We start from the raw sequence: 26,356 nt of genomic DNA, 5'->3' as shown, positions 1-26,356 counted from the left end.
GACTTTTTTTTTTTTTTTTTTAGGTCTGTACCCACAGCATGTGGAAGTTCCCAAGCTAGGCATCGAATCAAGAGCCGCAGCCGCCGACCTACACCACAGCCACAGCAACATGGAATTGAGCAGTGTCTTCAGTGTATACCACAGCTTACGGCAACACTGGCTCCTTAACCCACTGAGTGAGGTCAGGGATTGAACCCACATTCTCATGGATGCTATTCAGGTTCTTAACCTGCTGAGCCACAATGGGAACTCCACTTCTTGACTTTTTGATAATAGCCATCTCGACACATGTGAGGTGGTACCTCATTGTGGTCTTGGTTTGCATTTCCAGGACTGTGTTTTTATTTTTCGTATATTTGGTTGTCAGTGTAGAAATGCAACAGGTTTCTTTATGTTGATTTTGTAATCCTGCAAGTTTACTGAATTCATTGATCAGTTCAAAAAACTTTTTTGACAGTTGCAGTAATATATATTTTTTTCCTTTAGAATTTCTGGGCTTTTGAACTAAGAAAATTGTAGAATCCAAGTTCACGGTGTTTATATGCTGATATGAGGGTGGGGCAAGGAAGACACATCTGAAAAAAATTTAGAAGCAAAGAATTGAATTCTTTAGTTAAAAAATCAGACTCTTCCTCAAAAAAGATGTTTATTGGACATTAGCTACCACACTCTGTTATCTAACAAAAATGATTAATTTGGCGTAAGTGATTGACAGAGTAAATTACACCACACATGCCTGGATTTGATTTTCTTTTCCCAGAACTAACCCACTGCATTAGTGACTTGCTCTGCCAAGAACAAAATAAATATACTGGATTTTATGATAGTTAAATATTTTTCAACTTGGCACGTTTTCATTTCCTTTACTAGAAAACCAGTTATTTAGTATCATATCGGTGCTCTGCAGTGATACTATTTTTTTTACACATTGAATATTCTTCAAATAGTAGGAAGTAAAACCTGTTATATCAGGAAATTGGGCTTTTTGAAATTAAACCAAACTAGTGGAATCTAGTCAAAAGCTAATGATTTTAGCAAAGGAGAGAAATAAAAATCTCAGCTTTGAAATTTTGCTTCAGACTTTTTTTTTTTTTTTTTTAAAGCTTTTTAGAACTGCAGGGACAGTACATGGAAGTTTCCAAGCTAGGGGTGGAATCAGAGCTATGGCTGCCAGTCTACGCCACAGCCACAGCAATGCCAGATCTGAGCCGAGTCTGGGACCTGCACCACAGCTCACAGCAACATGAGCCTTAAATGGCCTTAACCTACTGAGTGAGGCCAGGGATGGAACTCACATCCTCATGGATACTTGTTGGGTTCTTTACTGCTAAGCCACAATGGGAACTCCTAGACTTCTTTCGTGAATGTTTTTGGAAGTCCATTAATGTCTTTGGTCTAACTCATTTTGTACATGGGCTTGCTCTGTGTTTTGAGAGATTTTTGTGTCAAAGCATGAGGCATTACACCAACGAAACAGGAGCTATTGGTTAATTATTTTGAGAGAATAGGGCGATTAGCAAGAAAATCAAATTTAGCATTAAAGATTTCGAGTGGATGGAGTTCCTGTTGTGGCCCAGTGGTTAACGAATCCGACTAGGAACCATGAGGTTGCGGGTTCGATCCCTGGCCTTGCTCAGTGGGTTAAGGATACGGCGTTGCCGTGAGCTGTGGTGTTGGTTGCAGATACGGCTCGGATCCCGCGTTGCTGTGGCTCTGGAGTAGGCCGGAGACTACGGCTCCGATTCGACCCCTAGCCTGGGAACCTCCATATGCCGCGGGAGCGGTCCAAGAAATAGCAAAAAGACAAAAAAAAATTTTTTTTTAATTAAAAATTTTTAAATTTTAGTCTTTGAGTTTCACATTGTTTTGATATTTAGAAAGGACGGATAATTGTTTGCAAAGCTGCCTGAGTGATGTGGGATGGACTGTGCGACCTTTTTATTCTCCGTTTTCTTGACATTTGTTTTTTCTAGATTGTCAAACGAGTGGGGAATAGTGAGGAAACACCAATGATTGGAGACAAAGTTTATGTCCATTATAAAGGAAAATTGTCAAATGGAAAGAAGTTTGATTCCAGTCATGACAGGAATGAACCGTTTGTCTTTAGTCTTGGCAAAGGTAAGAGGGTATTTTTTTTGAGTTATGTTTTGCTTAGATTTATTGCTGTTTATATAGGAGCTAGTGGAGCCTATCCTTGGCAAAAGTAAAGATATTTTAGGGCACTAGTTCTCAAAATGTTGTCCATGGATCCCTGAGGGTCCCTGATATCCTACTAGGGGATCCATAATGTTAAAATTATTTTCATAATAATAGTAAGTTTTTTTTTTTTTTTTTTAACTGTGTTGACACTTGGACTGATAGTACCAACCTATAGTGGTGAAAAATTGCTGGTGCCTTAGCACAAACCTAGGCAATGGCACCAAACTATACCAGTAGTGGTATATTATTTATTGCCCTCACTCACTGTTTAAATAAATTAAAAAAAAAAGAAAGGCAAGTTTCACTTAAGAATGTCCTTGGTTTAAAAAATTTTTAATTAGGAGTTCCCGTCGTGGCGCAGTGGTTAACGAATCTTACTAGGAACCATGAGGTTGCGGGTTCGGTCCCTGGCCTTGCTCAGTGGGTTAACGATCCGGCGTTGCCGTGAGCTGTGGTGTAGGTTGCAGACGCGGCTCGGATCCCGCGTTGCTGTGGCTCTGGCGTAGGCCAGAGACTACAGCTCCGATTCGACCCCTAGCCTGGGAACCTCCATATGCCACGGGAGCGGTCCAAGAAATAGCAAAAAGACAAAAAAAAATTTTTTTTTAATTAAAAATTTTATTAAATTTTAGTCTTTGAGTTTCACATTGTTTTGATATTTTGTGACATAAAGGAAGGCACATGTAAGACACTTCTGCCTACCCCAGTACAGTGGTCATCACAAGGAAAAGCACTTGTGCACTTGCTATAGTTGAAAGCTGGACTAGCTGCAGTTTTTTCTTGACGCACCATTCATTTTAAGGGCAAGCTATGATTATTCACTTGATTATTCCATATATGGCAGAAATTTTCTTGCACATGAATCAAGTGAGCCTATCCCTTCAAGGGAGACAACTGACAATATTTGTTACCACTAAGTTTTCAAGTGAAAATTACAATTGTGCAAAATTTGTATCTGCTACTCAGAGCATGACAGCTTTCCAAAATTTAAAAGACTTAATATCAGTGAGTATTAATGAATGTGGTTTTTAAACATTACAAGATGAAATGTGTTAACATTTGGAAGATTGTGCGACTCAGTGAACAATATTTTCCCAGTGACCAATGCTCAATGTTACAAAATTATGCATGAGTAAAAGATCCATTTGGTGTGGATTTTAGTGTAGTGTTATATGAAAAGTTCATTGATATGATTTCATACTGTACATTGCAACTAACCTTTATGAAATTACCACTTGGTTTTCATATATTATCAAATGATTATATTCATAATTATATGAAAAAGATATTAAAATACTCCTATCTTTTCTAATTATATTTTTGTGGGTTTGAGTTTTTCCCATATATTGCAACTAGAAATTACAACAGACAAATGCAAAAGTAGGTATGAGAATCTGGTTGGCTTTTATCAATTAAGTCAGACACATTTTACACTTGCAAAATTATGAAACAGTGCCACTCTTCTCATTGATTTTTTGGCTTTGGGAAATAGTTATTTTCCATAAAATACATTAATATATAATGAGGTTGTTGTTATTTTTAAATGAATTGGTAAATATTTAAAAATTTTAAACATGGTAAATACTAATACGTATAAAAACAAAAGCTCCTTAGAGTCTTCAACTTTTCAGATGTTAAGGGGGCTTAAGGGAACAAAAGTTGAGCATCACTCTTTTCAGTTCTTAAATGTGATTTTTTTAAAACACGTCTGCTTCTAAATGTCTTGAGTTAATTTATTATTCTTTTTTTTTGTGTGTCTTTTGTCTTTGTTGTTGTTGTTGTTGTTGTTGCTGCTATTTCTTGGGCCGCTCCCGCGGCATATGGAGGTTCCCAGGCTAGGGGTCCGATCGGAGCTGTAGCCACCAGCCTACGCCAGAGCCACAGCAACTCGGGATCCGAGCCGCGTCTGCAACCTACACCACAGCTCACGGCAACGCCGGATCGTTAACCCACTGAGCAAGGGCAGGGATCGAACCCGAAACCTCATGGTTCCTAGTCAGATTCGTTAACCACTGCGCCATGACGGGAACTCCTATTATTCTTATTTTTTTTTTAATCTTGGAAGAAAAATAATAGCCCACACATCAGGTTGAACTTTGGTGGACCTTATGGCTTGTTGGAAGTTAGTGGCTGAATTATAATGTCTTTTTATTTGTATCTGTCACAGACATAACAAACTTCTAGTTTGTTCCCAGATCAAGTGTAGGAGAAAAGGGGCAATGCCCCCATTCTCCACTGTAGCTCAGTGTTGACCATAGTTCCTTTCTTTTTCTGACTCTATCCCCTCGTTGAGTTGCTAACTAAGCATGAATCTGGGAAAGGAAGCAGCAAGTCCCTAAGTCACTACCCCTGTGCCTCCCTGGTACTCAGAGGCATGCATATGTCAAGGTGAATTCCACTTTCCGTGCAGCCGTATCCTCTCTCCAAGCTCTGCTGCTGGCTCTGCCACTGCTCCCTTCTCCTTTGGGTCCACAATGAGCTCATGGCTCACGTGAGAGAGATTAATCTTGTATTCAATAAAATAGGAATCAAAATCAAGGACAGATTTTTTTCTTTTCACATAGCAGATACTGATGATGGTTAAATTAAAATTTTCTGTTCGTTTCTTTCAATGTAGGGGATGAGAGCTTCCAGGGCCACAGCATGGCTGTGGCATCATTATTTAACTTAGATGACCTCAGAGTAAATGGCCTCATCTGACCTCTTTGTTCCCACTGCCGCCCCCCTCCCCCCTCTTGTGCTCTACCCTTTGGATTTCTGTCTTGGAAGAGTTGGTAGGTTTAAGATAAGAGGTCTTCTCCCAACAGTTATCTTTACAAGGAGACCTAAGAATTGCTGAGAACTTAATAGCCACCTTCTCTGCCCAGATTTTCTTAGGAAAACACTATGGTGAAAGGGTGAAAGAGTCTTTCATGTTTCCTAGACTTTTGAGCAGAGAGAAGAGGCAGCTTTCAGTTGATGGGGACCTATGGCACCTGTCTAGAGATAGCCTGGTCTCATGGCAGAGTGTCCAGTGTGGTGCGGGGGAGCCAGGCCATCTCCTGTGTTCTTTCCTGTGGTATGTTATCATGAGAGAGCTACCTGGATCCCTGCCCTTATTAAAGAGAAGCGTCTGTAGAAGAACTTTAAGATTGATCCTAAGACTCCATTCTTCTATATTCTGTAAAAAGAACAGGAACAAAAACTGTAAAAAACTAAATAACAGAACCTTTAGAAGCCCTCTTAAGATAATAATTAGAAATACGAGACTAGAAAGGAGTTCCCTGATGATCTGGTGGTTGGGACTCCGTGCTCTCACGTCGGCAGCTCGGGCTTGGTCCCTGGTCTGGGGACTAGGATCACACGTTAGCCCACTGCATGCTACTCCCCCCCCCCACCCCCAAAAAGAGACTAAAGCAGTACACCTCTGGTAAAACTACTGTAAATATAGTGTGTTCAGTTGCCTATAAAACAAACATTGGTTAGGCAGTTTATAGTTTTATTCTTAGATGTTATGGCAGTAGCTACTTCATCATAATGAAGAAAAATGTAGCATGAATATTGTATGTAAACTCTCTTGGTACTATACCTCTCCCAAGGGAACAAATAGAAATACTTCAATGGAAGATCACACTAATTTTGGAATTCTCTTGTCTTCTATTGTGACTTAAGTATTTAAAATAGAATTGGAAGTTCCTTGGTGGCTCAGTAGGTTAAGGATCTGACATTGTCACTGCTGTGACTCTGGTTACAGCTGTGGCACGAGTTTGATCCCTGGTCTGGGAACTTCCTCATACCGTGGCACAGCCAAAAAAAAAAAATCTAAGAGCTTATCTGTAAAAATTGCATTAAAAATTACACATACCATATTATAAATTTGAGGTGTATCTACACATTGTATGTGTGTCTATGGCTCTTTTTGTATCATCTTCTAAACTCTGTGCTTCATTTCCCTCAAATATGAAGCAATAATAAGTAGCATATACTGTTGTATGTTGAGGATTAATTAAGATATTATACGACATTGCTTAACACTCAGCCTAATAACATAGGAAGCCCTCAAATGCTTTATAACTGTTGTTACACAATCGGGATTATTGGCTGGCTTTGCAGTGGAGTGGCAAGGAGCAGTTTCAGTCCTGACTCCTTCTGTTTACCTTGCCTGCATATAGACCTTTTGAAACAATGCTTAACCATATTTTTTAGCCCTAGGAAGTCTGGAAAAACAAACTGAATCAATCTAAGGTGACTGGTTATTACCACTACAGAGGATGTTATAGCATGAAGAGATGATGGTTTCCCTCATTGGGTTTTCTTAAACTAAATCTTTACTGCATGTTCTGAATTCCTATAACTGTGTCCATAATTCATCTTAAAAGAAGCTGAAATACGGATGACTCACGGAGTTCCCATCGTGACTCAGTGGTTAACGAATCCAGCTAGGAACCATGAGGTTGCAGGTTCGATCCCTGACTTCGCTCAGTGGGTTAAGGATCTGGCGTTGCCACGAGCTGTGGTATAGGTCGCAGACATGGCTCGGATCCTGTGTTGCTGTGGCGTAGGCCAGCAGCTACAGCTCCGATTAGACTGCTGACCTGGGAATCTCCATGTGCCGCATGGTTGCGGCCCTAGAAAAGACAAAAAAAAAAGAATGATTCAGTATTTCCAAGTATATGTCCATAATAAGGGTTCTCTTCTCTTCCTCCAGCATCCCTGAAATTGGAAAGGAGTAGATGTGAGGGCTGAAAGGATTATATCTACCTTTGTTCTTAGTGGTAAATCCAAGAACGCTAAAGCTTCACCCCTTCCCCGCCTACCTCTATAAAGGTCTGGCAATTTCTGATTAAAGGCTACTGCAGTGCAGTTGTTTTCGATGTTCTTGGTATGTGACTAATGTGGTTGGAAATTATGAAGATAAAAATCCTCTCTCTTACATTCTTCCCCCAGATTTGAGAAGTAAGAAACTAACCCAATCATTTTGGATTTTTTGCATACCTATACTTTTCTCTTACCATTGAGATTAAACCATAATGAAGTCACAGTCAGCAGTCTGCCTTTAACATTAGTCTAACCTTGTTAGGTGCATGATGACCCATGATTATTAATAAAAACACCTTTTAACTTAGACATTAACATATCAGAGTAAAAGGGAAAACGTGTATGTTGAGTGGTAATAGCTATTACTTTTTAAGTACTTGCAGTGCCAGGGTAAGGGCCTTATACACATTATCTCATTTAATTCTCACACCAATCCTATTTTTATTTTTTAGATTCTTTGTGTAATTTATTTAGTATAGTTTAGGTGGCAATATTAACATTTGTTTCTAAAACTCTTTGAGTCTTTTTTTGAGGGTTCAGCTTTTAAGGGTACAGTTCGGTGGTAATAGTTGTGTAACCACCACCCTGAGACCTTTTCTTATGTCCTTTTGTCACTTCCTGGACTTTGGGCCATGCAGTCGCTAATACGGTTTCTGTTACTGTAGTTCGGCCTTTTCCAGAACTTCATGTAAATGCAGCTGTATGTCATCTTTTGTATTTGACTTCTGTTACTTAGCATAATGATTTTGAGATTCATGCAGGTTGAATTGCCAAGTAGCATTTTGCAGTATGAAAACACCACAGTTTCTTCATCCATTCGAACAATTGGACATTAGGGTTGTTTACAATTTGGGGCTATTATGAATAATGTAATAAACAGTCATTTACATACCTATCTTTGTGTGGGTTGGTTAGATAGATTTATTTGGGGATAAAGACCTGGGAGTAGACTTGTTGGATATGGTGGACATAGTTTAACTTGGTCAGGTACTGCCATATGCCATACTGTTTTTTTTTTTCAAAGTGGCTGTACCATTTTGCATTCTCACCAGCAGAGCTTGACAGTTTGTTTTTCACATCCTTGTCAACCATTAGTATTATCAGTCTTTTTTTGTTTTGTTCTTTTTTTGTTTGTTTTTGCTTACTTTTTTTTTAGGGCCGCACCTACGGCATATGGAGGTTCCCAGGCTGGGGCTCCAATCGGAGCTATAGCTGCCAGCCTACGCCAGAGACAAAGCAACGCCAGATCCGAGCTGCGTCTGTGACCTGCACCACGGCTCTTTAAACAATGCCAGATCCTTAACCCACTGAGTGAGGGCAGGAATTGAACCCGCAACCTCATGGTTCCTAGTCAGATTTGTTTCTGTTGTACCATGACGGGAACTTCTGTATGTTTTCTTTTCTTTTCTTTTCTTTTTTTTTGTCTTTTTGCCATTTTCTTGGGCCGCTCTCACGGCATATGGAGGTTCCCAGGCTAGGGGTTGAATCGGAGCTATAGCCACCAGCCTACGCCGAGCCACAGCAACGTTGGATCCGAGCCTCGTCTGCAACCTACACCACAGCTCACAGCAACGCCGGATCGTTAACCCACTGAGCAAGGGCAAGGATCGAACCCGCAAACTCATGGTTCCTAGTCGGGTTCGTTAACCACTGCGCCACGACGGGAACTCCTGTATGTTTTCTTTTACGAAGTTATCTATTCAAATCTTTTGCCTGTTTTAAAAAATCACTTTAGGAGTTCCCTTCGTGGCGCAGTGGTTAACGAGTCCGACTAGGAACCATGAGGTTGCGGGTTCGATCCCTGGCCTTGCTCAGTGGGTTAACGATCCGGCGTTGCCGTGAGCTGTGGTGTAGGTTGCAGATGCGGCTCGGATCCCACGTTGCTGTGGCTCTGGCGTAGGCCGGTGGCTACAGCTCCGATCGGACCCCTAGCCTGGGAATCTCCATATGCCGAGGGAGCGGCCCAAGAAATAGCAAAAAGACCAAAAAAAAATCACTTTATCTTTTTATTGAGTTATATTCAACAAGACAAGCACTTAATCAGATATGTCTTTTTTAAGTATGTTCTTCCAGTCTATAGCTTGCCTTTTCATTTTCTTAGTCTTTCAAAGAACAAATTTTTTTTTTTTTGTCTTTTAAGGGCTGCCCCTATGGCACATGGAGGTTCCCAGGCTAGGGGTCTAATTGGAGCTACAGCTACCGGCCTATGCAGAGCCACATCAAATCCAAGCTGCCTCTGCGACCTATGCCACAGCTCACGGCAACACTAGATCTCTTAACCCTCTGAGCGAGGTCAGGGATCAAACCCACAACCTCGTGGTTCCTAGTCAGATTCGTTCCTACTGTGCCACCATGGGAACTCCAAAAGAACAAAAATGTTTAATTTTGATAAAGTCTACTTTATCAATTTTCTAAATGTTTTAGGTTCCTACTGTAACCATCTTGGTTTGTTTTTTTGTTGAGGAAGCTAAGGTATAGAAATAAGTGGCAGAGCCAGGATTCAAAGCCAGGCAGTCTCTTTCAGGTTATATTAAATCTTAAGGCTTAAACTAGCTCAGAAAGTAGGTGCAGAAACAAAGTAGGTTCAGCAGAATTTACTGAGTGCCTGTTGTACACCAGACATTTTTCTTACAGAAATAATATAGTTAGGTTTATCAAAAACAAAGTTGTTGCTGTTATATGCTTGGTATTGAGATCCTGATTCCTACTTTTAAAGATTTATTTTTATTTGAAGTATATTTTTTTTTCATGTACTTTAAGCTGTGACATTTTACAACTAGTGAAATACTCTTACTAGTAGTGGTTAACCATGCAGCCAACTTCCTGTGGGTTGTCTGTGGTTTAGCCATGTGCTCCCTTTAAATTTCTGTTGGTACTCCTGCTCCCACATAAATATATTTTTAACATCTAATTAGCCTTTTTAAAAAATACGCAGTTTAAGAGCATTCAGGATTTGGAAGGAAGGCTTTTATGCCGAAATATTTAAATTTTCTAGCCCTCCCCAAAAGTGTGAGCCAGAACAACAGCAAACTTTTAAGAAAGTACTTTCTTTGGCTTTACCTGGTCCTTCCAGCAGAGGAAGAATGCTTCCAATTTCATTGCATTGCTGAGTGATTGTTAAAAAGAGAAGCTGATTTAGGCAGGGGTAAGGGTAGACTGGAAGAAGCAAAGAAATTTCTGATTCCATTTAAATTAGATATTATAGCATGGATCATGTTCTTTTATTGAGAATAATATTGCAGTGTTAAGTTCTTTAGGAAATTAAAAAAAAAAAAAATCGAAACATGACCCCTGCCTTCGGGTATCCAGCAGTTGAGCCTGGCAGAACTGGTCATTAAGGCTGTCCCAGGACAGGTTGTTTTTTTCTCCCTGTTTTTGAAATTATAAGCCATGAGGATGGGGAAAGATCAGCTTGTGATCCATTTTCTTGGTAATTAAATAGAGAAATGGGCAAAAATAGACTGTAACTTAAGACATATGAACACTTTAAAAGAATCTCATAATAATTTGTTGAATCCATAATCAGATAGGGAGTAGGGATGATTATCAGAGCCCTTTTATAAGACATTTAAAAGTAAGACCAGGAGTTCCCATTGTGGCTCAGCGGTTAAATGAACCCAACTAGACCCATGAGGACAGGAGTTTGATCCCTGGCCTTGCTCAGTGGGTTAAGGATCCGGCATTGCTAAGGCTGTGGTGTAGGCCTGCAGCTGTGGCTCTGATTGGACCCCTAGCCTGGGAACCTCCATATGCAGCAGGTGCAGCCCTAAAAAGACAAAAAAAAAAAAAAAAGTCCACAAAAAATAAAAATAAGACCAATTAGGAGTTCCCTGGTGGCATAGCAAGTTAAGGATCCAGCATTGCCACTCTGCTATGGCTTGGGTCACTGCTGAGACATGAGTTCGATCCCTGGCCCCTGAAGTTCCACATGTTGCAGGTGTTTCCAAGACAAATATACCAAATAAAATTTATAAGAGGAAAATATATACAGGAAAAACTTTGCTTTCTCTAGTATAAAAAGAAGAAAGACAATGTCAGTATTCTCAGTGATTTCAAATGCAAACATACATCTAAAAGTTGTATAGTAAATTTTTATCAAGGATGCCAGGACCATTCATTAGGGAAAGGACAGTCTTTTCAACCACTGATGCTGGGAGTACTGGATATTCAAGTGCAAAATAATGAAGTTAGACCCTTACTTTACATCATATACAAAAATTAACTCAAAATGGATCAGAGACCTAAATATTAGAAGACCTAAAACTGTGTTTTCTTAGAAGGAAACTTAGAAAGCTTCATAACATTAGATTTGACAGTGATTTCTTGGATATGACACCAAAAGCACAGGCAACAAAAGCAAAAAAATGCCTATTACCTAAATTGGACTACATCAAAATTAAAAACTTGTGCATCAAAGGATATCATAACAGAGTGAAAAGGCATCCTATAGACTGGGAGGGAAATATTTACAAATCGTATATCTGACAGGGTTAATATCCAGAATATATGTAATGAACCCTATAATCCAACAACAAAAAACCCCTCAAAAACCTGATTATAATTGGACAACCAAATAAATAATACACTGAATATATATAAAGAACTCCTATAATCCAACAACAAAATACTCAACCTGATTATAATTGGACAATAAATAGAAATAGACATTTCCCCAAAGAAAATGTATAAATGGCCCACGAGCATATAAAAAGATACTCTACATCACTAAATCACTAGGGTAATACAATCAAAACCATGATGAGATAGCACTCTGTACCCATCAGATACTATTAAAAAAACAAACAGAAAACTACAAGTTTTAGCAAGGTGGTGGAGAAATTAAAACCAACTGCAGACTGAAGCTCTTCATTCTGCTTATAGATACACTGAATGATACCACTTTGGTCCTTATCACTGCCCTCCAGCCACAGACCACTAAGAACACAAGTGAGCAGGTTGGGTTTACTACTCATAGGGAGGACGAGTGCACACCATGGGAAACTGGGGGTGTCTCAGGGTGAGTGTTCAAAGGACTTTATGAGTTTGGGCTTGTGTTAGGTGATTGGGGGAAGAAGGATTTGCTCTGGATTGGATATTGTTGGGATGCAGGTGGTTCTTTGGGTATCTCAGTAAATCTTATCCAAGAGGAGGACTGACTCTATACCTGCAGAGAAGCAGCAGTCACTCATGTCACCAGGAGAGGGGGATGTTTGGTACTTTGTAGGTTGCAAAGAGACCTTTATTTTGTTCATGCTCAGACTTTTTTTTTTTTATTCTGCTAGTTTATTTATTTATTTTTGTCCTTTTAGGGCCGCACCCGTGGCATATGGAGGTTCTCAGGCTAGGGGTCCAGTTGGAGCTGTAGCTACCAGCCTACGCCAGAGCCACAGCAACGTGCAGGATCTGAGCCACGTCAGACGACATTTTGAAATGTTCTTGTTTTGTCTCACTTTTTCATGGTCTCAGAGTGACCTTGTCTGGTAGTGATGTTTTGTGAGATGGTTATATCTGACAGGGGAATATTCAGGTCTAGCTGTGTGCCCTGGACCAGCTTCAGAATCACCAAGGCCCAGCTGTAAGTGTCAGGCAGTTTCCAGACATTAGGGCCTGCCTTTTTCTTCCTCAGACTCTTACTAAGAATCAGTCTAACTTGTTGATATCCATTGTCCCTTTTGTAATTATTTAATTTCATTAGGTAGTACATAAAACACTGAAATTAGTATGATAAGAAAGGGGAATTATTTCTATGAAAATTAGGTTGAACATCTTTGGAAAGACTTATTAAGGTGAATTTTTAAAAACATTTTTAAATGGCTATTGAATTAGGGTAGGTAAAAGAAAGATGAAATAAAAACACATTTTCCCAGAAGGATCCTTCATACCGATGCTTTATAAGTGTCTCTTCTGGTTCTTACTCTGCTTAAGAAATCCGCATTGTAAATTGCAAATGATGTACATAAGTGTGATTTATATAGTAAAGATGATACAGAACTCTTATTACTTGTCACACACAGAGACACGGCCTTGACCTTCTAATACAAGGTTAGTGAATTAACATAATTTGATATGTTCTAAGTAAAAAATTTGAGGTCATGTATATGGTTTTTTTGGTTTTTTTGAAATGATTCCTCACTTAAAGCAACATTTGAAATTAACTTGCAACTATAGTCCTGAATGTATCAGGTTTTTACTATGCAAAAAAATTTACATAAAGATTTAGGTGTAGAGTTACTCATTGCAACTTTATAATAGTGAAAAAAAATACAATCTAAATGTTTATTAATGGGAGTAATAAAATTAAGGTGTATTCAAAGGATGAAATAGCATATAGCTGTTAAAGTCATGTTTTCAGATATTATCTTTTAAGAAGAAAAATGTTTATATAATGTGAAATGTGAAGAGTAGGGCTACAAAACCAAATGGCTGACCAGAATTTAAAATGTATCTATACATTTTAAGAATGTATAGATAATTTTTTTTTTTTCTTTTAGAGCCATACTCGCGGCATATGGAGGTTCCCAGGCTAGGAGCCTGATGAGAGCTACAGCTGCCAGCCTACACCACAGCCATAGCAACAACACAGGATCCAAGCCATGTCTGTGACCTTACACCACAGCTCAGGGCTGTGGATCCTTAACCCACTGAGCAAAGTCAGGGATCAAACCAGAGTCCTCTTAGATACCAGTTGGGTTAATTACCACTGAGCCACGACGGGAACTCTAGAAAATTTAATATATGTAAACAGTGTACATACACAATTGGAAGGAAATGAACCAGGAAAATGACAGTTTACCCCAGATGCTGAAATTTCAAAAATTTTAAAACTGTATCCTCTATGCTTTTATATACTTCCCAAGTGTTCTATAATGAGTATGTATTATTTTTTTTAAATCAAGGGAGAATGCTTTTTAAGAAAAGAGCTCCAAGATTGGCAATTTTAGAAACATACTTGTGTTCATATCAGCCTGGCTCTTTACTCAGTGAGTTTCATCAGTATCTCTGAAGCTTTAATGTTCCTGAATGAGAAGAAAACAAAGCCATGAGCATGATTATTTAGCTTGGGGCTCCTGTGGATTTAATAGACTGATACCTCCAGCCTCTAAGGCCTAGTGTAGATGATATCTCTGAATTAAGCTTTTGCTGATTGCTCCATCCCCCACTGGAAGGCAAAAGCTCCTATTTCTACTCTATTTTAGTATTCACTACACTTTAAAAAAACAGTGCATGTACCTTTCTGCTCCACTAGCAGTACTGCATTGCATATTTCTTGGAAGGAAAAAGGGAACAGCAACCTTTGTATTTTTGGTTCCTAGGCAGACCTTTGCTCCTCAGTAATTGGCCAAATGTCTTGAACAGATGTACAGTAGTTCCTCCATGGTATAAAGATTTCCTGGAAGAATACATATGGTAATTGTCTTAAAATGTCAGAGTTGAGAGTTAAAAAAAAAAAGTTCTCGATGACTCAAACTAAAGCCATAGCCGTCTTTCAAGAGCATCCATGACAATAAAGCATCCTATCAACAGCAGACTTTAAATTTCTTCTGATGATTCTAGACTGTTTTCACGTTGAACCATGTGTGGGCATATAAATTGACGGCGTCCTTTTGGAAGGGCAGTTGGCCAATATCAAATTGAAAGTACACATCACGATTGCACTTCCAGGAAATTACCCTCCAAATATTCGGGCACAAAATAGGCAGAAATCCTTCTTAGAGTACTGTTGCTGATATGACTCTCAGTAGTAGAGTGACTGGAATATTATGAAGCCACTGAGAATGAGGTAGGTGTGTATTTATGATGATAACTGTTCTTTATTAAATAAATATTACATGCCAGGCACTTGACATATTTTATCTAACAATTATAACAACTGTGTGGCAGGTACTATTATTATCTGCATTTTGCAGACAAGGAGAACTTGTACAAGATCATACAAATAATACAGAACAGACCTGATATTCTTTTATTTATTTATTTTTCCAGACCTGGTATTCTAACTTAGGCAGTCTGAAGTTAAAGCAGGCTGCACTTCTAACCCCGAAAATATATAGCCTCCTTTCTACTGATAAAGATGTATTTATATCTCTATCTTTATTTATAAATAAATTATAAACATTATAAAGAATTCCATTCTTTTTTTTTTTTGGTCTTTTTAGGGCCTCACCCAGCCATATGGAAGTTCCCAGGCTAGGGGTCAAATTGGAGCTGCAGCTGCCAGCCTACACCACAGCCACAGCAACACAGGATCCAAGCCATGTCTGCGACCTACACCACAGCTCACGGCAACACCAGATCCTTAACCCACTTGAATGAGGCCAGGGATTGAACCTGCGTCCTCATGAATACTAGTCGGGTTCTTTACCACTGAGCCACAACAGGAATTCCCCCAGTTCTTTTTTTAAGTTTCACTGAAGTGTAGTTGACCTACAGTGTTATAATTTCTGCTGTTCAGCACAGTGATTCAGCTACAAACATACTTTTGTTTATGTATTTATAATATATACAGTGAAAATATGTATGTTATATATAATGAAAAAAACAGTTCAGAACTGAATGTATAGTATGCTGTCATTTGTGTTACAAATTTTTTTTAAAAGCACACAGTGGAAGGCTAGAAAAGAAGCATAACAGTGGCTCCTTGTAAGAAGGGAATGGATGACCTTTTATATTTCAATTATATCTTTCTCTTTTCTGTGTGTTTTAATAATAAGCATGTATACCTTATATATACTTTTGACTAAAATAAATGTATCTGATATTTTGAAAAGTTGTGATGCTTAAAACTAGGCTAAAGTCATGAGTCACAAATGCTTTGTCCATCCCTACTTACGTTCCTTATAAGGATCCCCTTATTGTAATCCCTTCCTCTAATCCTACCATCAGCTCTCAATTCAAGATAACAGCTTTCTTCAAAATTCACTCCCTTTGCAGTTTATTGCTTACCTGATCTCACTTTGAATACTTCAGTTTTTTATTGACATAGCACTTCAAATTTGTGTATTATTCCTTAAAATTATGTACATCTTCTATTGTTTCCCAAAGGATTTGAGACTGCTTATTGTTAAGATACAATTATAGAGGTTACCATAGTTCTGAATTGAGCAGTAAAGTTAACTTTTAAGAGTTTCTCAGCAGATTACAAATCTGACTAGTATCCAGGAGGATTCGGGTTCGATCCCTGGCCTTGCTCAGTGGGTTAAGGATCCAGTGTTGGCTGTGAACTGTGGTATAGTCGGCAGATGTGGCTTGGATCTGGCATGGCTGTGGCATAGGCCTGCAGCTACAGCTCTGGCTCCAGTTTGACCCCTAGCCTGTGAACTTCCATATGCCACAGGTGCGGCCCTGAAAAGAAAAAGAAAAAGAAAAAAATTGTTAATTTTTAGTTTTCTGGAAGTAGGCAAAAAAAAAAAAAAGAAAGAAATTCTTCTGTAGTTCTTGTGATCTGACAAAAGAGGACACATGTTTTGGAGGTTTTTTTTGTTTGTAGAAATACAAAACTCACTTTTTTTTTTACTCTAAATTTTGAGAAGAAAACTGTTTCATGGGCCTTTTTATGATGCAGTTTATACTTTTCTGGTTGTTTCTTGTTTGTTATTTTTTGTCTACCCAACTAAATTATAAGCTTCCTTAGGACAAATTCCATTTTCCATACTATTTTTGTCCCATTTCTGCCTAGAAAACACACGCTTATTATTATGGTTGAAATTATAAATTAAGCAACAACTGCAGCCCAGCCACATTTCAAAGATTATGTTACTGCCACTTTTCAAAGACTTAATCTTGAACAGTTTAGAAATACTAAAAAGAATGGATGTGTGTATATGTATAGCTAAATTGCTTTGTCATACAGCAGAAATTATCACATTGTAAATCACCTATACGTCAATAAAACTTTAAAAACTTGTTTTGGAAACAAGTCTCTTTAAAAAAAAAAATTCAAAAGAGAAAGTAACACTACTTTCGTCCTTTTCAGCAGAGAATCTTCTCCAATAGCCCTGAGGAAAAAAAATCACAATTTCTTAGTGTGTAGCTCTTGCTGAGTTCTTTTGTAGCCCCTACTTCCTAGCTGAGTAGTATGTAACATATGGAATTGTTGGAACTTGTGTTCCATGACAGTTGCTTTTTTTTAAAATATGACTTAGAGGGTTTCAACCCTTTTTCCTTTGTCTTAGGCCAGGTTATCAAGGCATGGGATATCGGGGTGGCTACCATGAAGAAAGGAGAGATCTGCCATTTACTGTGCAAACCAGAATATGCATACGGCTCGGCTGGCAGTCTCCCCAAAATTCCCTCGAATGCAACTCTCTTTTTTGAGGCAAGTATGTGTGTGATGTTGCCTTGTTAGCATCTGCTCTGCTATAGTGCTGGCTCCAAAGCAGCAGGCAGTGGAACGAGGAGCTAAGTTTGCTGTTGAGGATCAGATCCAACTTATTTATTTTGGAGCTTGGCTTCTTGAATTGTTTCTCACAAACCCAAGGGATGTGTGCCAGTGCTTTCTTAGAAACGTGTCTCTGGCACAAAATGGTCATATCCAAATAAACAAAAGACACCAGGCTCAGAAATAAAGGTTGTGGTCCATAGTGTGACAGAAGACGGGATGGAAATGTGGGAAATAAACATTACAATACACCTAAACCAAGTGGGAAGGCTGTTTTCACGTTACAGTGGTTATAAATGTCACGGATCTCACTTCCTCACTAGGAAGCAGTAAGTCGTGATAAGATGTTACTCATCCTGTGTCGAATAACTCATATTTGGCCAAACTTAATTTAAAAATCAAGAGGGAAATGCCTGAAAATTGTAACTAGGTAAAATACACCTTTGGTTGGTTGTAGTCCTGATTCATAAGATTTATTCTTACATTTTAAGAAGGGAATTCCATGAATCTGGGGTGGAAAAGTGGTGGCCTCTAGAGTCAGACACAATAGTTCTGGGCCAGCACTGTGTCACTCTGGCTTTCTGCCACAAGGCAGTTTTCCTAGTACTTCCTGTCTGTCTTTGCACTGCAGCCCCACAGGATGTAGTCCTAGACATTATCATTACATGAAGGTTCTTTCCAGGTATTGAAAACTGCAGTGTTCTTTTTTCCTACTTTTCCAATAACTAAGATGCACAGATAAATATAAAAACAGTTTTATTTTATAAAATGAAAAGAGAATTAGTCACCCTTGCCTTTAAGTGTGTTAAATTAGCTTTGTCCCATCAGTTCTCAGCCAGGTCCATTTTTCCTTTCTAGATTGAGCTCCTTGATTTCAAAGGAGAGGATTTATTTGAAGATGGAGGCATTATCCGAAGAATCAAACGGAAAGGAGAAGGGTACTCAAATCCCAATGAAGGAGCAACTGTAGAAAGTAAGTCTTACTGCGAGAGGGAACTAATTGGTCCTTAAAAGTTGGGTTACATTTATGTGGGTGAAATGGAGGTTTCTTTTATAAAAATCTGTTTATAGAAATAAATATATTGAATATGTATCTCAAAAAGAATTTTAGAATCCAACATTTATTTAATAGTGACTCATTTAATATTCATTCAACCTGTATGTGCCAAGTACTGTACCAGCCTCTACAAACTCAAAAAAAATGAGTAAAAGGTAATCTCATCCATCAAGGAGTTCTTAGTCTATGGACTCTTTGATGTGTCAACTACTATATTAGTTGCCTTACACATCAGTTCTGTTTAAGGTATGAGTAATTATCCCCAGGTGAGAAAAGTGAGTTCATAGAAGTGTTATGTAAATTGCCCGAGGTTGCAGTTATTAACTAGAGCCTAGATTTTAAGGCCTTTCCGGACTCTCAGACCCATTTCACTGGCTGTCATCAAGAGAAAAAACAGTATTGTAGTTCGATCATAATTGTGTAAGAGTGTTTATTCTCTTTTGTGTCAGGAGATGTGGGTTTATCGAGTGACCTGTAGCTGTTCCATCTTTCTCACTTACTAAGTTGGGGGTCAGGATGCTGCTACGGACTGGGATAGCTGATCACCGTTTCCCCTGCCATGGTGCCCACTTTGTACCACTGTGTGCACTACTTGTCACTGGTCCTGTAATCAGCACATACCCATCCCCAGTGTGCAGTGAGTGCTGGGGGACTGGACTCTTCCCCTTCTTGTTTCCAACATCACTGGCAGTGCCTTACACACATTCGACGTTCAGTAGATGCTTTCTGCATGGACGAATGAATGTTTGAAAAATGACATTTATTGTGCTAAAGTTCTTCAAAAAAGAAACTGAAAAAACATGTAGAAATACTTCGATTTAAAAAAAAAAATCAAGTCACTAAACAAGGATGGTGACATGAACTATTATTAAAGACCTAACATAAAGAGTTCTTTTTTTTTTTAATTTTTTAAATTTTTTATTTTATGGCTGCACCTGCAGCATATGGAAGCTCCAGGGCCAGAGAGTGAACAGGCTGCAGCTGTGACCTACATTGTAGCTGCAGCAATGTCCAATCCTTTAACCCACTGTGCAGGGGAGAAAATCTGTACTTCTGCAGCCACCTGAGCCACTGCAGTGGGATTCTTAACCCACTGCACCACAACAGGAACTCCCTAAGAGTTCATTTTTAAAACATAAACTAGGTAGTTTGATTTTATCTTTAATGTTGTGTATTGAACCACAACAGTATTTTACATTCTACTTTGAACCCATATTTCATTTCCACAAGTCTGGCAGATTAGTTCAAATTTAATTTTTGTAATTGAAAACAAGTTATAGTATTACTTTTCTTTTGCAGTTAGAGTGTTTAGATAGTTGTCATTCATGGTAAGTTTTAGAATAAATGAAGGGATTTCCACCATGACTCAGCAGAAACAAATCTGACTAGTATCCATGAGAATGCAGGTTCGATCCCTGGCTTCACTCAGTGGGTTAAAGATCCGGCGTTGCTGTGAGCTGTGGTGTAGGTTGCAGAAGCGGCTCAGATCTGGTGTTGCTGTGGCTACAGCTCCGATTCAACCCCTAGCCTGAGAACCTCCATATGCCTCAGGTGCGGCCCTAAAAAAAGACAAAAAAATAAATAAAATAGAATAAATGAAGAGCACAGATGTATAATGTTGGAGAAATACCTAGACCAGGAGTTGGCAGATAAGTTCCAGCTATGGCTGACTTTTAGCTAGACCTTTCCTCTCTGTCTTTAGCTTCTTTCCTGTGCAGTGACACAGGGGTAGAGTTCTTGATTTCTAAGGTCCTACTAGCCCTAAAAATTCCATGAGAGCATTCTAAATGTTTATGAACATAATAGGAATGATAGAAAATTCTCCTCAGTATATTAGCAAGCACTTAAAAATCTTATCTATAACATCTATTTTTAAATTTCTATTATGAAAATTTTCAAACATACGCAAAAGTAGGGTTTTTTCCCCTATGCTACAGAAACTTCCAAGATTTGATAATTTATGTATATTTATATATTTTTGTATGTATTTATTTTATTCTTTTTGTCTTTTTGCTTTTTCTAGGGCCGCTCCCGAGGTATATGGAGGTTCCCAGGCCAGGGGTCCAATCAGAGTTGTAGCCTCCAGCCTATGCCAGAGCCACAGCAACATAGGATCTAAGCCACGTCTGCGACCTACACCACAGCTCGTGGCAATGCCAGATCCCCAACCCACTGAGCGAGGCCAGGGATTGAACCCGCAACCTCATGGTTCCTAGTCGGATTCATTAACCACTGAGCCACAACGGAACTCCATGTGTATATATTTTAAAATTGGAGGTTTTTGTCAATTAAAAGGAAAAACTTTTCCCAGTTATAAGGCAATACCATAAAACTACCGCTGTAGACTGTAGAGTTAACTTTGGAGCAGATTAGGAGTGTCTGCTGTGGTGCATTGAAAACAAATCCGACTAGGAACCATGAGGTTGTAGGTTCAATCCCTGGCCTCACTCAGTGGCTTAAGGATCCGGCGTTGCCGTGAGCTGTGGTGTAGTTCGCAGAAGTGACTCGGATCCGGTGTTGCTATGGCTGTGGTGTAGGCCGGCAGCAACAGCTCTGATTAGACCCCAGCCTGGGAACCTCCATATGCCATGGGTGTGGCGATAAAAAAAAGACAAAAAACAAACACACGAAAAAAACTTTGGAGCAGGTTAAATTAAATTAACTCAAGTCTTGCTTTTGGTAGTATTTTCAGCGGGAGTCATTTTTTTTTTAACTTTTCGTTTTTTTTTGTTTTGTTTTGTTTTTGTTTTTGTTGTTAGAGCCACTTTTGTGGCTTATGGAATTTCCCAGGCTAGGGGTCCAATTGGAGCTACAGCTGCCTGCATACAGGCACAGCAATGCCAAATCCGAGCTGAGTCTGCAACCTACACCCCAGCTAACGGCAACACTGGATCCTCAGCCAGGGATCAAACCCACATCCTCCTGGATACTAGTTGGATTCGTTTACACTGCACCAGAACAGTAACTCCTTGAGATAATTTTTGACTTACAGAACAGTTGCGAAACTAGTACAGAGAATTTCCTTATGTGCTTCACGGAGCTTCCCCTAATGCTGGCAGCTTACATAACCACAGTACTTTTATCAAAATCAGGAAATTCACATTGATTCAGTGCTATTTATTAACCATTCTACAGATCTTATTTGAATTTCATCAGCTGCCTCGTTGAGGCTTCTTTTCTGGTGCCCCATCAAATCCGGGTCCAGCATTGTAATTAAGTTGTCACGTCCCCTTAGTCTCCTCCAATCTGTGACAGTTTATCAGTCTCTCTCAGTGTTTTTCATGACTTTAGTGCTTATGAAGGTAACTGGCCAATTACTGTAGAATACCCCTCAATTTGGGCTTGTCTGATGTTTTCCCTGATTAGATTTGAGGCTATGCATATTTGGAAAAATACCACCTAAGTCATGTTGTGCCCTTCGCAGTTCGTCATTATCAGGGGCTACATGATGTTGATGTCTCGTTACCGGTGCTGTTCACTGGGGCCACTTGGTTAGGGTGAAGTCTGCCGTGTTTCTCCGTTGTAATTACCAAGTGTCTCATTGGAAGGGCGTGCTAGGAGACCATGCACATACCTTCTTTTACATCACACGTTTACACACTAATTTTAGCATCCATGAATGATTTTTGTATGCAATGATTATTACTGTGCAGTTGCTTAAAGGTGGTTTTTCTGTTTCCACTGTTCCTTCCACTTTTTTTTTGTCTTTTTACCTTTTCTAGGCCCGCTTCTACAGCATATGGAGGTTCCCAGGCTAGGGGTCTAATCGGAGCTGTAGCCGCTGGCCTATGCCAGAGCCACAGCAACGCAGGATCCGAGCCACGTCTGCGACCTACACCACATCTCGTGGCAACGCTGGATCCTTAACCCACTGAGCAAGACCAGGGATTGAACCTTTGCCCTCATGGATACTAGTCGGATTTGTAACCCACTGTGTTACTTCCCTGTGTATTTATTCAGTTGTTTATTCATATCAGTATTGAGCCATAGAAATTATTCTGTAGCTTATTATTCATTACTGTTCTTATTTATTTTGTTGCTCAGATTGTCCTAGATTCGGACTTTGGAAGCTCCTTCAGCTACTTGCATCCTTTCAACATTGTTTCTTGAGCATTTTATTTTTTTATTTTTGGCCATGCCCATGGCATGTGTAAATTCCTGGGCCAGGGATTGAACCTGTGCCACAGCAGTGACTTGAACTACAGTAGTGACGATGCTGGATCCTTAATCTGCTGCGCCACAAGGCAACTCCAGCACTTTCTTAGTTTTGGCACCACAAGGTGTTCTAGGCTCATTTTGTAATTTCCCTACCTCGGGTCTGCAATCAACCATTTCTCCAAGGAGCTCTGATTCCTTTTCCTGGAGGATGGCTTTTAGAACCAAGATCATGTTTCTAGGCACCCTCATGTTACTGCTTCTAGAACCTCTTAACAGAGCTAGGAAATACACGTATCTCAACATGCACATATAAACCTATATTCTATATCAGTCTGTGTATATATATTAAAAACTATGAAAACATAGCGACACTTTCAGTCCATCACAGATTTGTTTTAGCCTTCTCTCTTTGCTTCTTTGAAATTGCTTTCTTCTGCCAGTGAGAAACTTGGCTCTCATTATCCATAATATATTGTTTTCTTTGCTCAATCATAGTATATACAGAAAGTAGTTTCAGAATTGCTAACCCATACCCCTATAAAAAGCAAATTTTCTAAGTAGGGAATATTTGGGTATGTTCTTTTCGTTATTAGGCTGTAGCATACACGGAAAATGCTGTTTTCCAACTTAGATTAGTTCTTTTATCCTCATTCCTATCAGTGTGATTTTATTACTCATTTGTGATGCAGTTGCTTCATTTGTTATGTTTACCCTCCATTTGGGGTCCCATCCCACACTTTGGTTGATTTTAATTTTTTGTTTTGGGGGTACATGAAACATTACCATGATCATAAACTAGACAAAAAGAGTCAGAAATGTTTCCCCCTCATCCCTACTAACTTGTTCCCATTTCCTCATTATTTCTACGCTGTTCCTTCCTACCACCTCTAGGTAATTAGCCTCTTATTGGTTCCTGGTTTATTCTTGTATTTTTTTGTAGAAAGGAACAGATACGTGTGTTTTTTTCTTATATTCTCCTTTTTTCATGAAGGATAACATACTATGAAGTGGAATTTTAATGTATTTGAATAATCCTTGATAGAATTTTTTCTTTTTTGGTCTTTTTGCCATTTTCTAGGGCCGCTCCCGCAGCATATGGAGGTTCCCAGGCTAGGGGTCTAATCGGAGCCAAATCTGCCGGCCTACACCAGAGCCACAGCAACGCAGGATCCAAACCACATCTGCGACCTACACCACAGCTCACGGCAATGCCGGATCCTTAACCCACTGAGCAAGGCCAGGGATCGAACCCACAACCTCATGGTTCCTAGTCGGATTCGTTAACCACTGCTCCACAACGGGAACTCCAATCCTTCATAGAATTTTATTTTTTTCTGTTCCTAATATATTAAGAAAGGGCAGTGACTAATTTTTTGTCTCTCATCTTGTTAGATTGTACTTTCCTGGAAAATTTTAGAGTAAATGGGTTTTTACTTTTTCTCCCAAAAGCCCTTTTAGGTTTTCTGGAACACGTCAGTTTTATAAAAATGTATCGTATTGTTACATATCAAGGTTAAGGTGTCCTGCTCTCCCTCTTTGAAACCAGTTCGCTGTGTATGGGAGGAGGACGAAACGTTGACTTAAAAGTGGTCCCTGTCAGAAGCTAAGATCACCTTGTTCTTTTTGAAATTTTCTGTCTTTACCGGTTTGCCGTTTTTGTGGCATCATCTGTACGCTTTGATTCAAAATAGGTAGAAATCTTAGAACTAAAGCCACTCTACAGCACAAGAGGACTACAGACAGTGATCTTCCACTGTACTGTGTCATTATGGATACACATGAGCGACCAAGTTTCTGTCGCTTCTGCCATTTCTGTCACAAGTGAGTAGGCGGGGAGGGGCACACAGGCTTCGGAAGTGACAGACGTGGGTTTTGAATATTGGAATCACTACTTGATATTTTTATGACTTTAGACAAATTACTTAATAACCTTGGACATCTGGTTTTTTCATCTGTAAAATAGCAATAATAATCTTTTACCCTGCAGAATATTGTGGTAGTTAAGTGCAGAAAGGTGCCTCGTCCATGGTAGACACTTCATTTCTTTTTTCTACCTTCTATGTTATGTTTATATTGTTTGTTTTGCTTCCTATAAGTAGGTTTAAGGAGATAAATCCTTGAGTTATTTTTCTCTTATATTCTACATCCTGTCTATCAGCAAATCCTTTCAGTTCTACCAGGGTTGACCCAGAACCCATGACCAGTTTGTCTTTAATAATAACAGTCTTCAAAATAATTTTATATCTTCTTAATAGCTGTTTTACCTAAACCATATTTCTCCAGGATTTTTTTAAATTTATTTTTTATTGTTATTTCCCCCAACACACTTTTTTTTCCCCACTGTACAGCATGGGGACCCAGTTACACATACATGTATACATAATTTTTTCTCCCATTGTCGTGCTGCATTCTAAGTATCTCGACATAGTTCTCAGTGCTACACAGCAGGATCTCATTGTTATCCATTCCAAGAGCAATAGTTTGCCTCCATTAACCTCAAGCTCCCAATCCCTCCCACTCTCTCCCCCTTCCCCCAAGCAACCACAAGTCTATTCTCCAAGTCCATGATTTTCTTTTCTGTGGAAAGGTTCATTTGTGCTGTATATTAGATACCAGATACAAGTGATATCATATGGTATTTGTCTTTCTCTTTCTGACTTATTTCACTAAGGATGAGAGTCTCTAGTTCCATCCATGTTGCTGCAAATGGCATTATTTTGTTCTTTTTTATGGCTGAGTAGCATTCCATTGTGTATATATACCACATCTTAATCTAGTCATCTGTTAATGGACATTTGGGTTTTTTCCATGTCTTGGCTATTGTGAATAGAGCTGCAATGAACATGTGGGTGCATGTGTCTTTTTCAAGGAAAGTTTTGTTCAAATATATGCCCAGGAGTGGGATTGCTGGATCATATGGTAGTTCTATGTATAGATTTCTTTTTTTTTTTAATAATTTTTTTTATTTTCCCACTGTACAGCAAGAGGGTCAGGTTATCCTTACATGTATACATTACATTTTTTCCCCCAGCCTTTCTTCTGTTGCAACATGAGTATCTAGACAAAGTTCTCAATGCTATTCAGCAGGATTTTTTTTTTAATAATTTTTTTAATTTTTATGTATAGATTTCTAAGGTACCTCCATACTGTTCTCCATAGTGGCTGTACCAGCTTACATTCTCACCAACAGTGCAGGAGGGTTCCCTTTTCTCCACACCCCCTCCAGCACTTGTTATTTGTGGACTTATTAATGATGGCCATTTTGACTGGTATGAGGTGGTATCATGGTAGTTTTGATTTGCATTTCTCTAATAATCAGGGATGTTGAGCATTTTTTCATGTGCTTGTTGGTCAAATGTATATCTTCCTTGGAGAAATGTGTATTCAGGTCTTTTGCCCATTTTTCTATTGGGTTGTTGGCTTTTTTGCTGTTGAGTTGTGTAAGTTGCTTGTATATTCTAGAGATTAAGCCCTTGTCAGTTGCATCATTTGAAACTATTTTCTCCCATTCTGTAAGTTGTCTTTTTTTTTTTTTATGGTTTTCTTTGCTGTGCAAAAGCTTGTCAGTTTGATTAGGTCCCATTGGTTTATTTTTGCTTTTATTTCTATTGCTTTGGGAGACTGACCTGAGAAAATATTCATAAGGTTGATGTCAGAGGATGTTTTGCCTATGTTCTCTTCCAGGAGTTTGATGGTGTCTTATCTTACATTTAAGTCTTTAAGCCATTTTGAGTTTATTTTTGTGCATGGTGTGAGGGTGTGTTCTA

General features: G+C 39.0%; 1 protein-coding gene across 10 annotated transcripts in view; it reads left to right on the top strand.

Annotated features, from left to right (window-relative positions):
* Window positions 1-26,356, top strand: part of FKBP5 (FKBP prolyl isomerase 5) — a 105,322-nt gene that overhangs the window by 45,625 nt on the left and 33,341 nt on the right. For 9 of the 10 annotated variants that reach the window (XM_047794414.1, XM_047794411.1, XM_047794415.1 and 6 more), the window contains 3 exons: window positions 1,974-2,118; window positions 17,169-17,311; window positions 18,233-18,347. In XM_047794414.1, the coding sequence (XP_047650370.1) occupies window positions 1,974-2,118; window positions 17,169-17,311; window positions 18,233-18,347 (403 nt within the window). Of the gene's footprint in view, window positions 1-1,973; window positions 2,119-13,010; window positions 13,039-17,168; window positions 17,312-18,232; window positions 18,348-26,356 lie in introns of those variants that run through there. The other variant, XM_047794419.1, reaches the window with a different exon arrangement.

The sequence above is a fragment of the Phacochoerus africanus genome, chromosome 9 (assembly GCF_016906955.1).
Source record: "Phacochoerus africanus isolate WHEZ1 chromosome 9, ROS_Pafr_v1, whole genome shotgun sequence".
Classification (NCBI taxonomy): Eukaryota; Metazoa; Chordata; class Mammalia; order Artiodactyla; family Suidae; genus Phacochoerus; species Phacochoerus africanus.
This window is presented reverse-complemented; position numbering and strand designations above follow the sequence as displayed.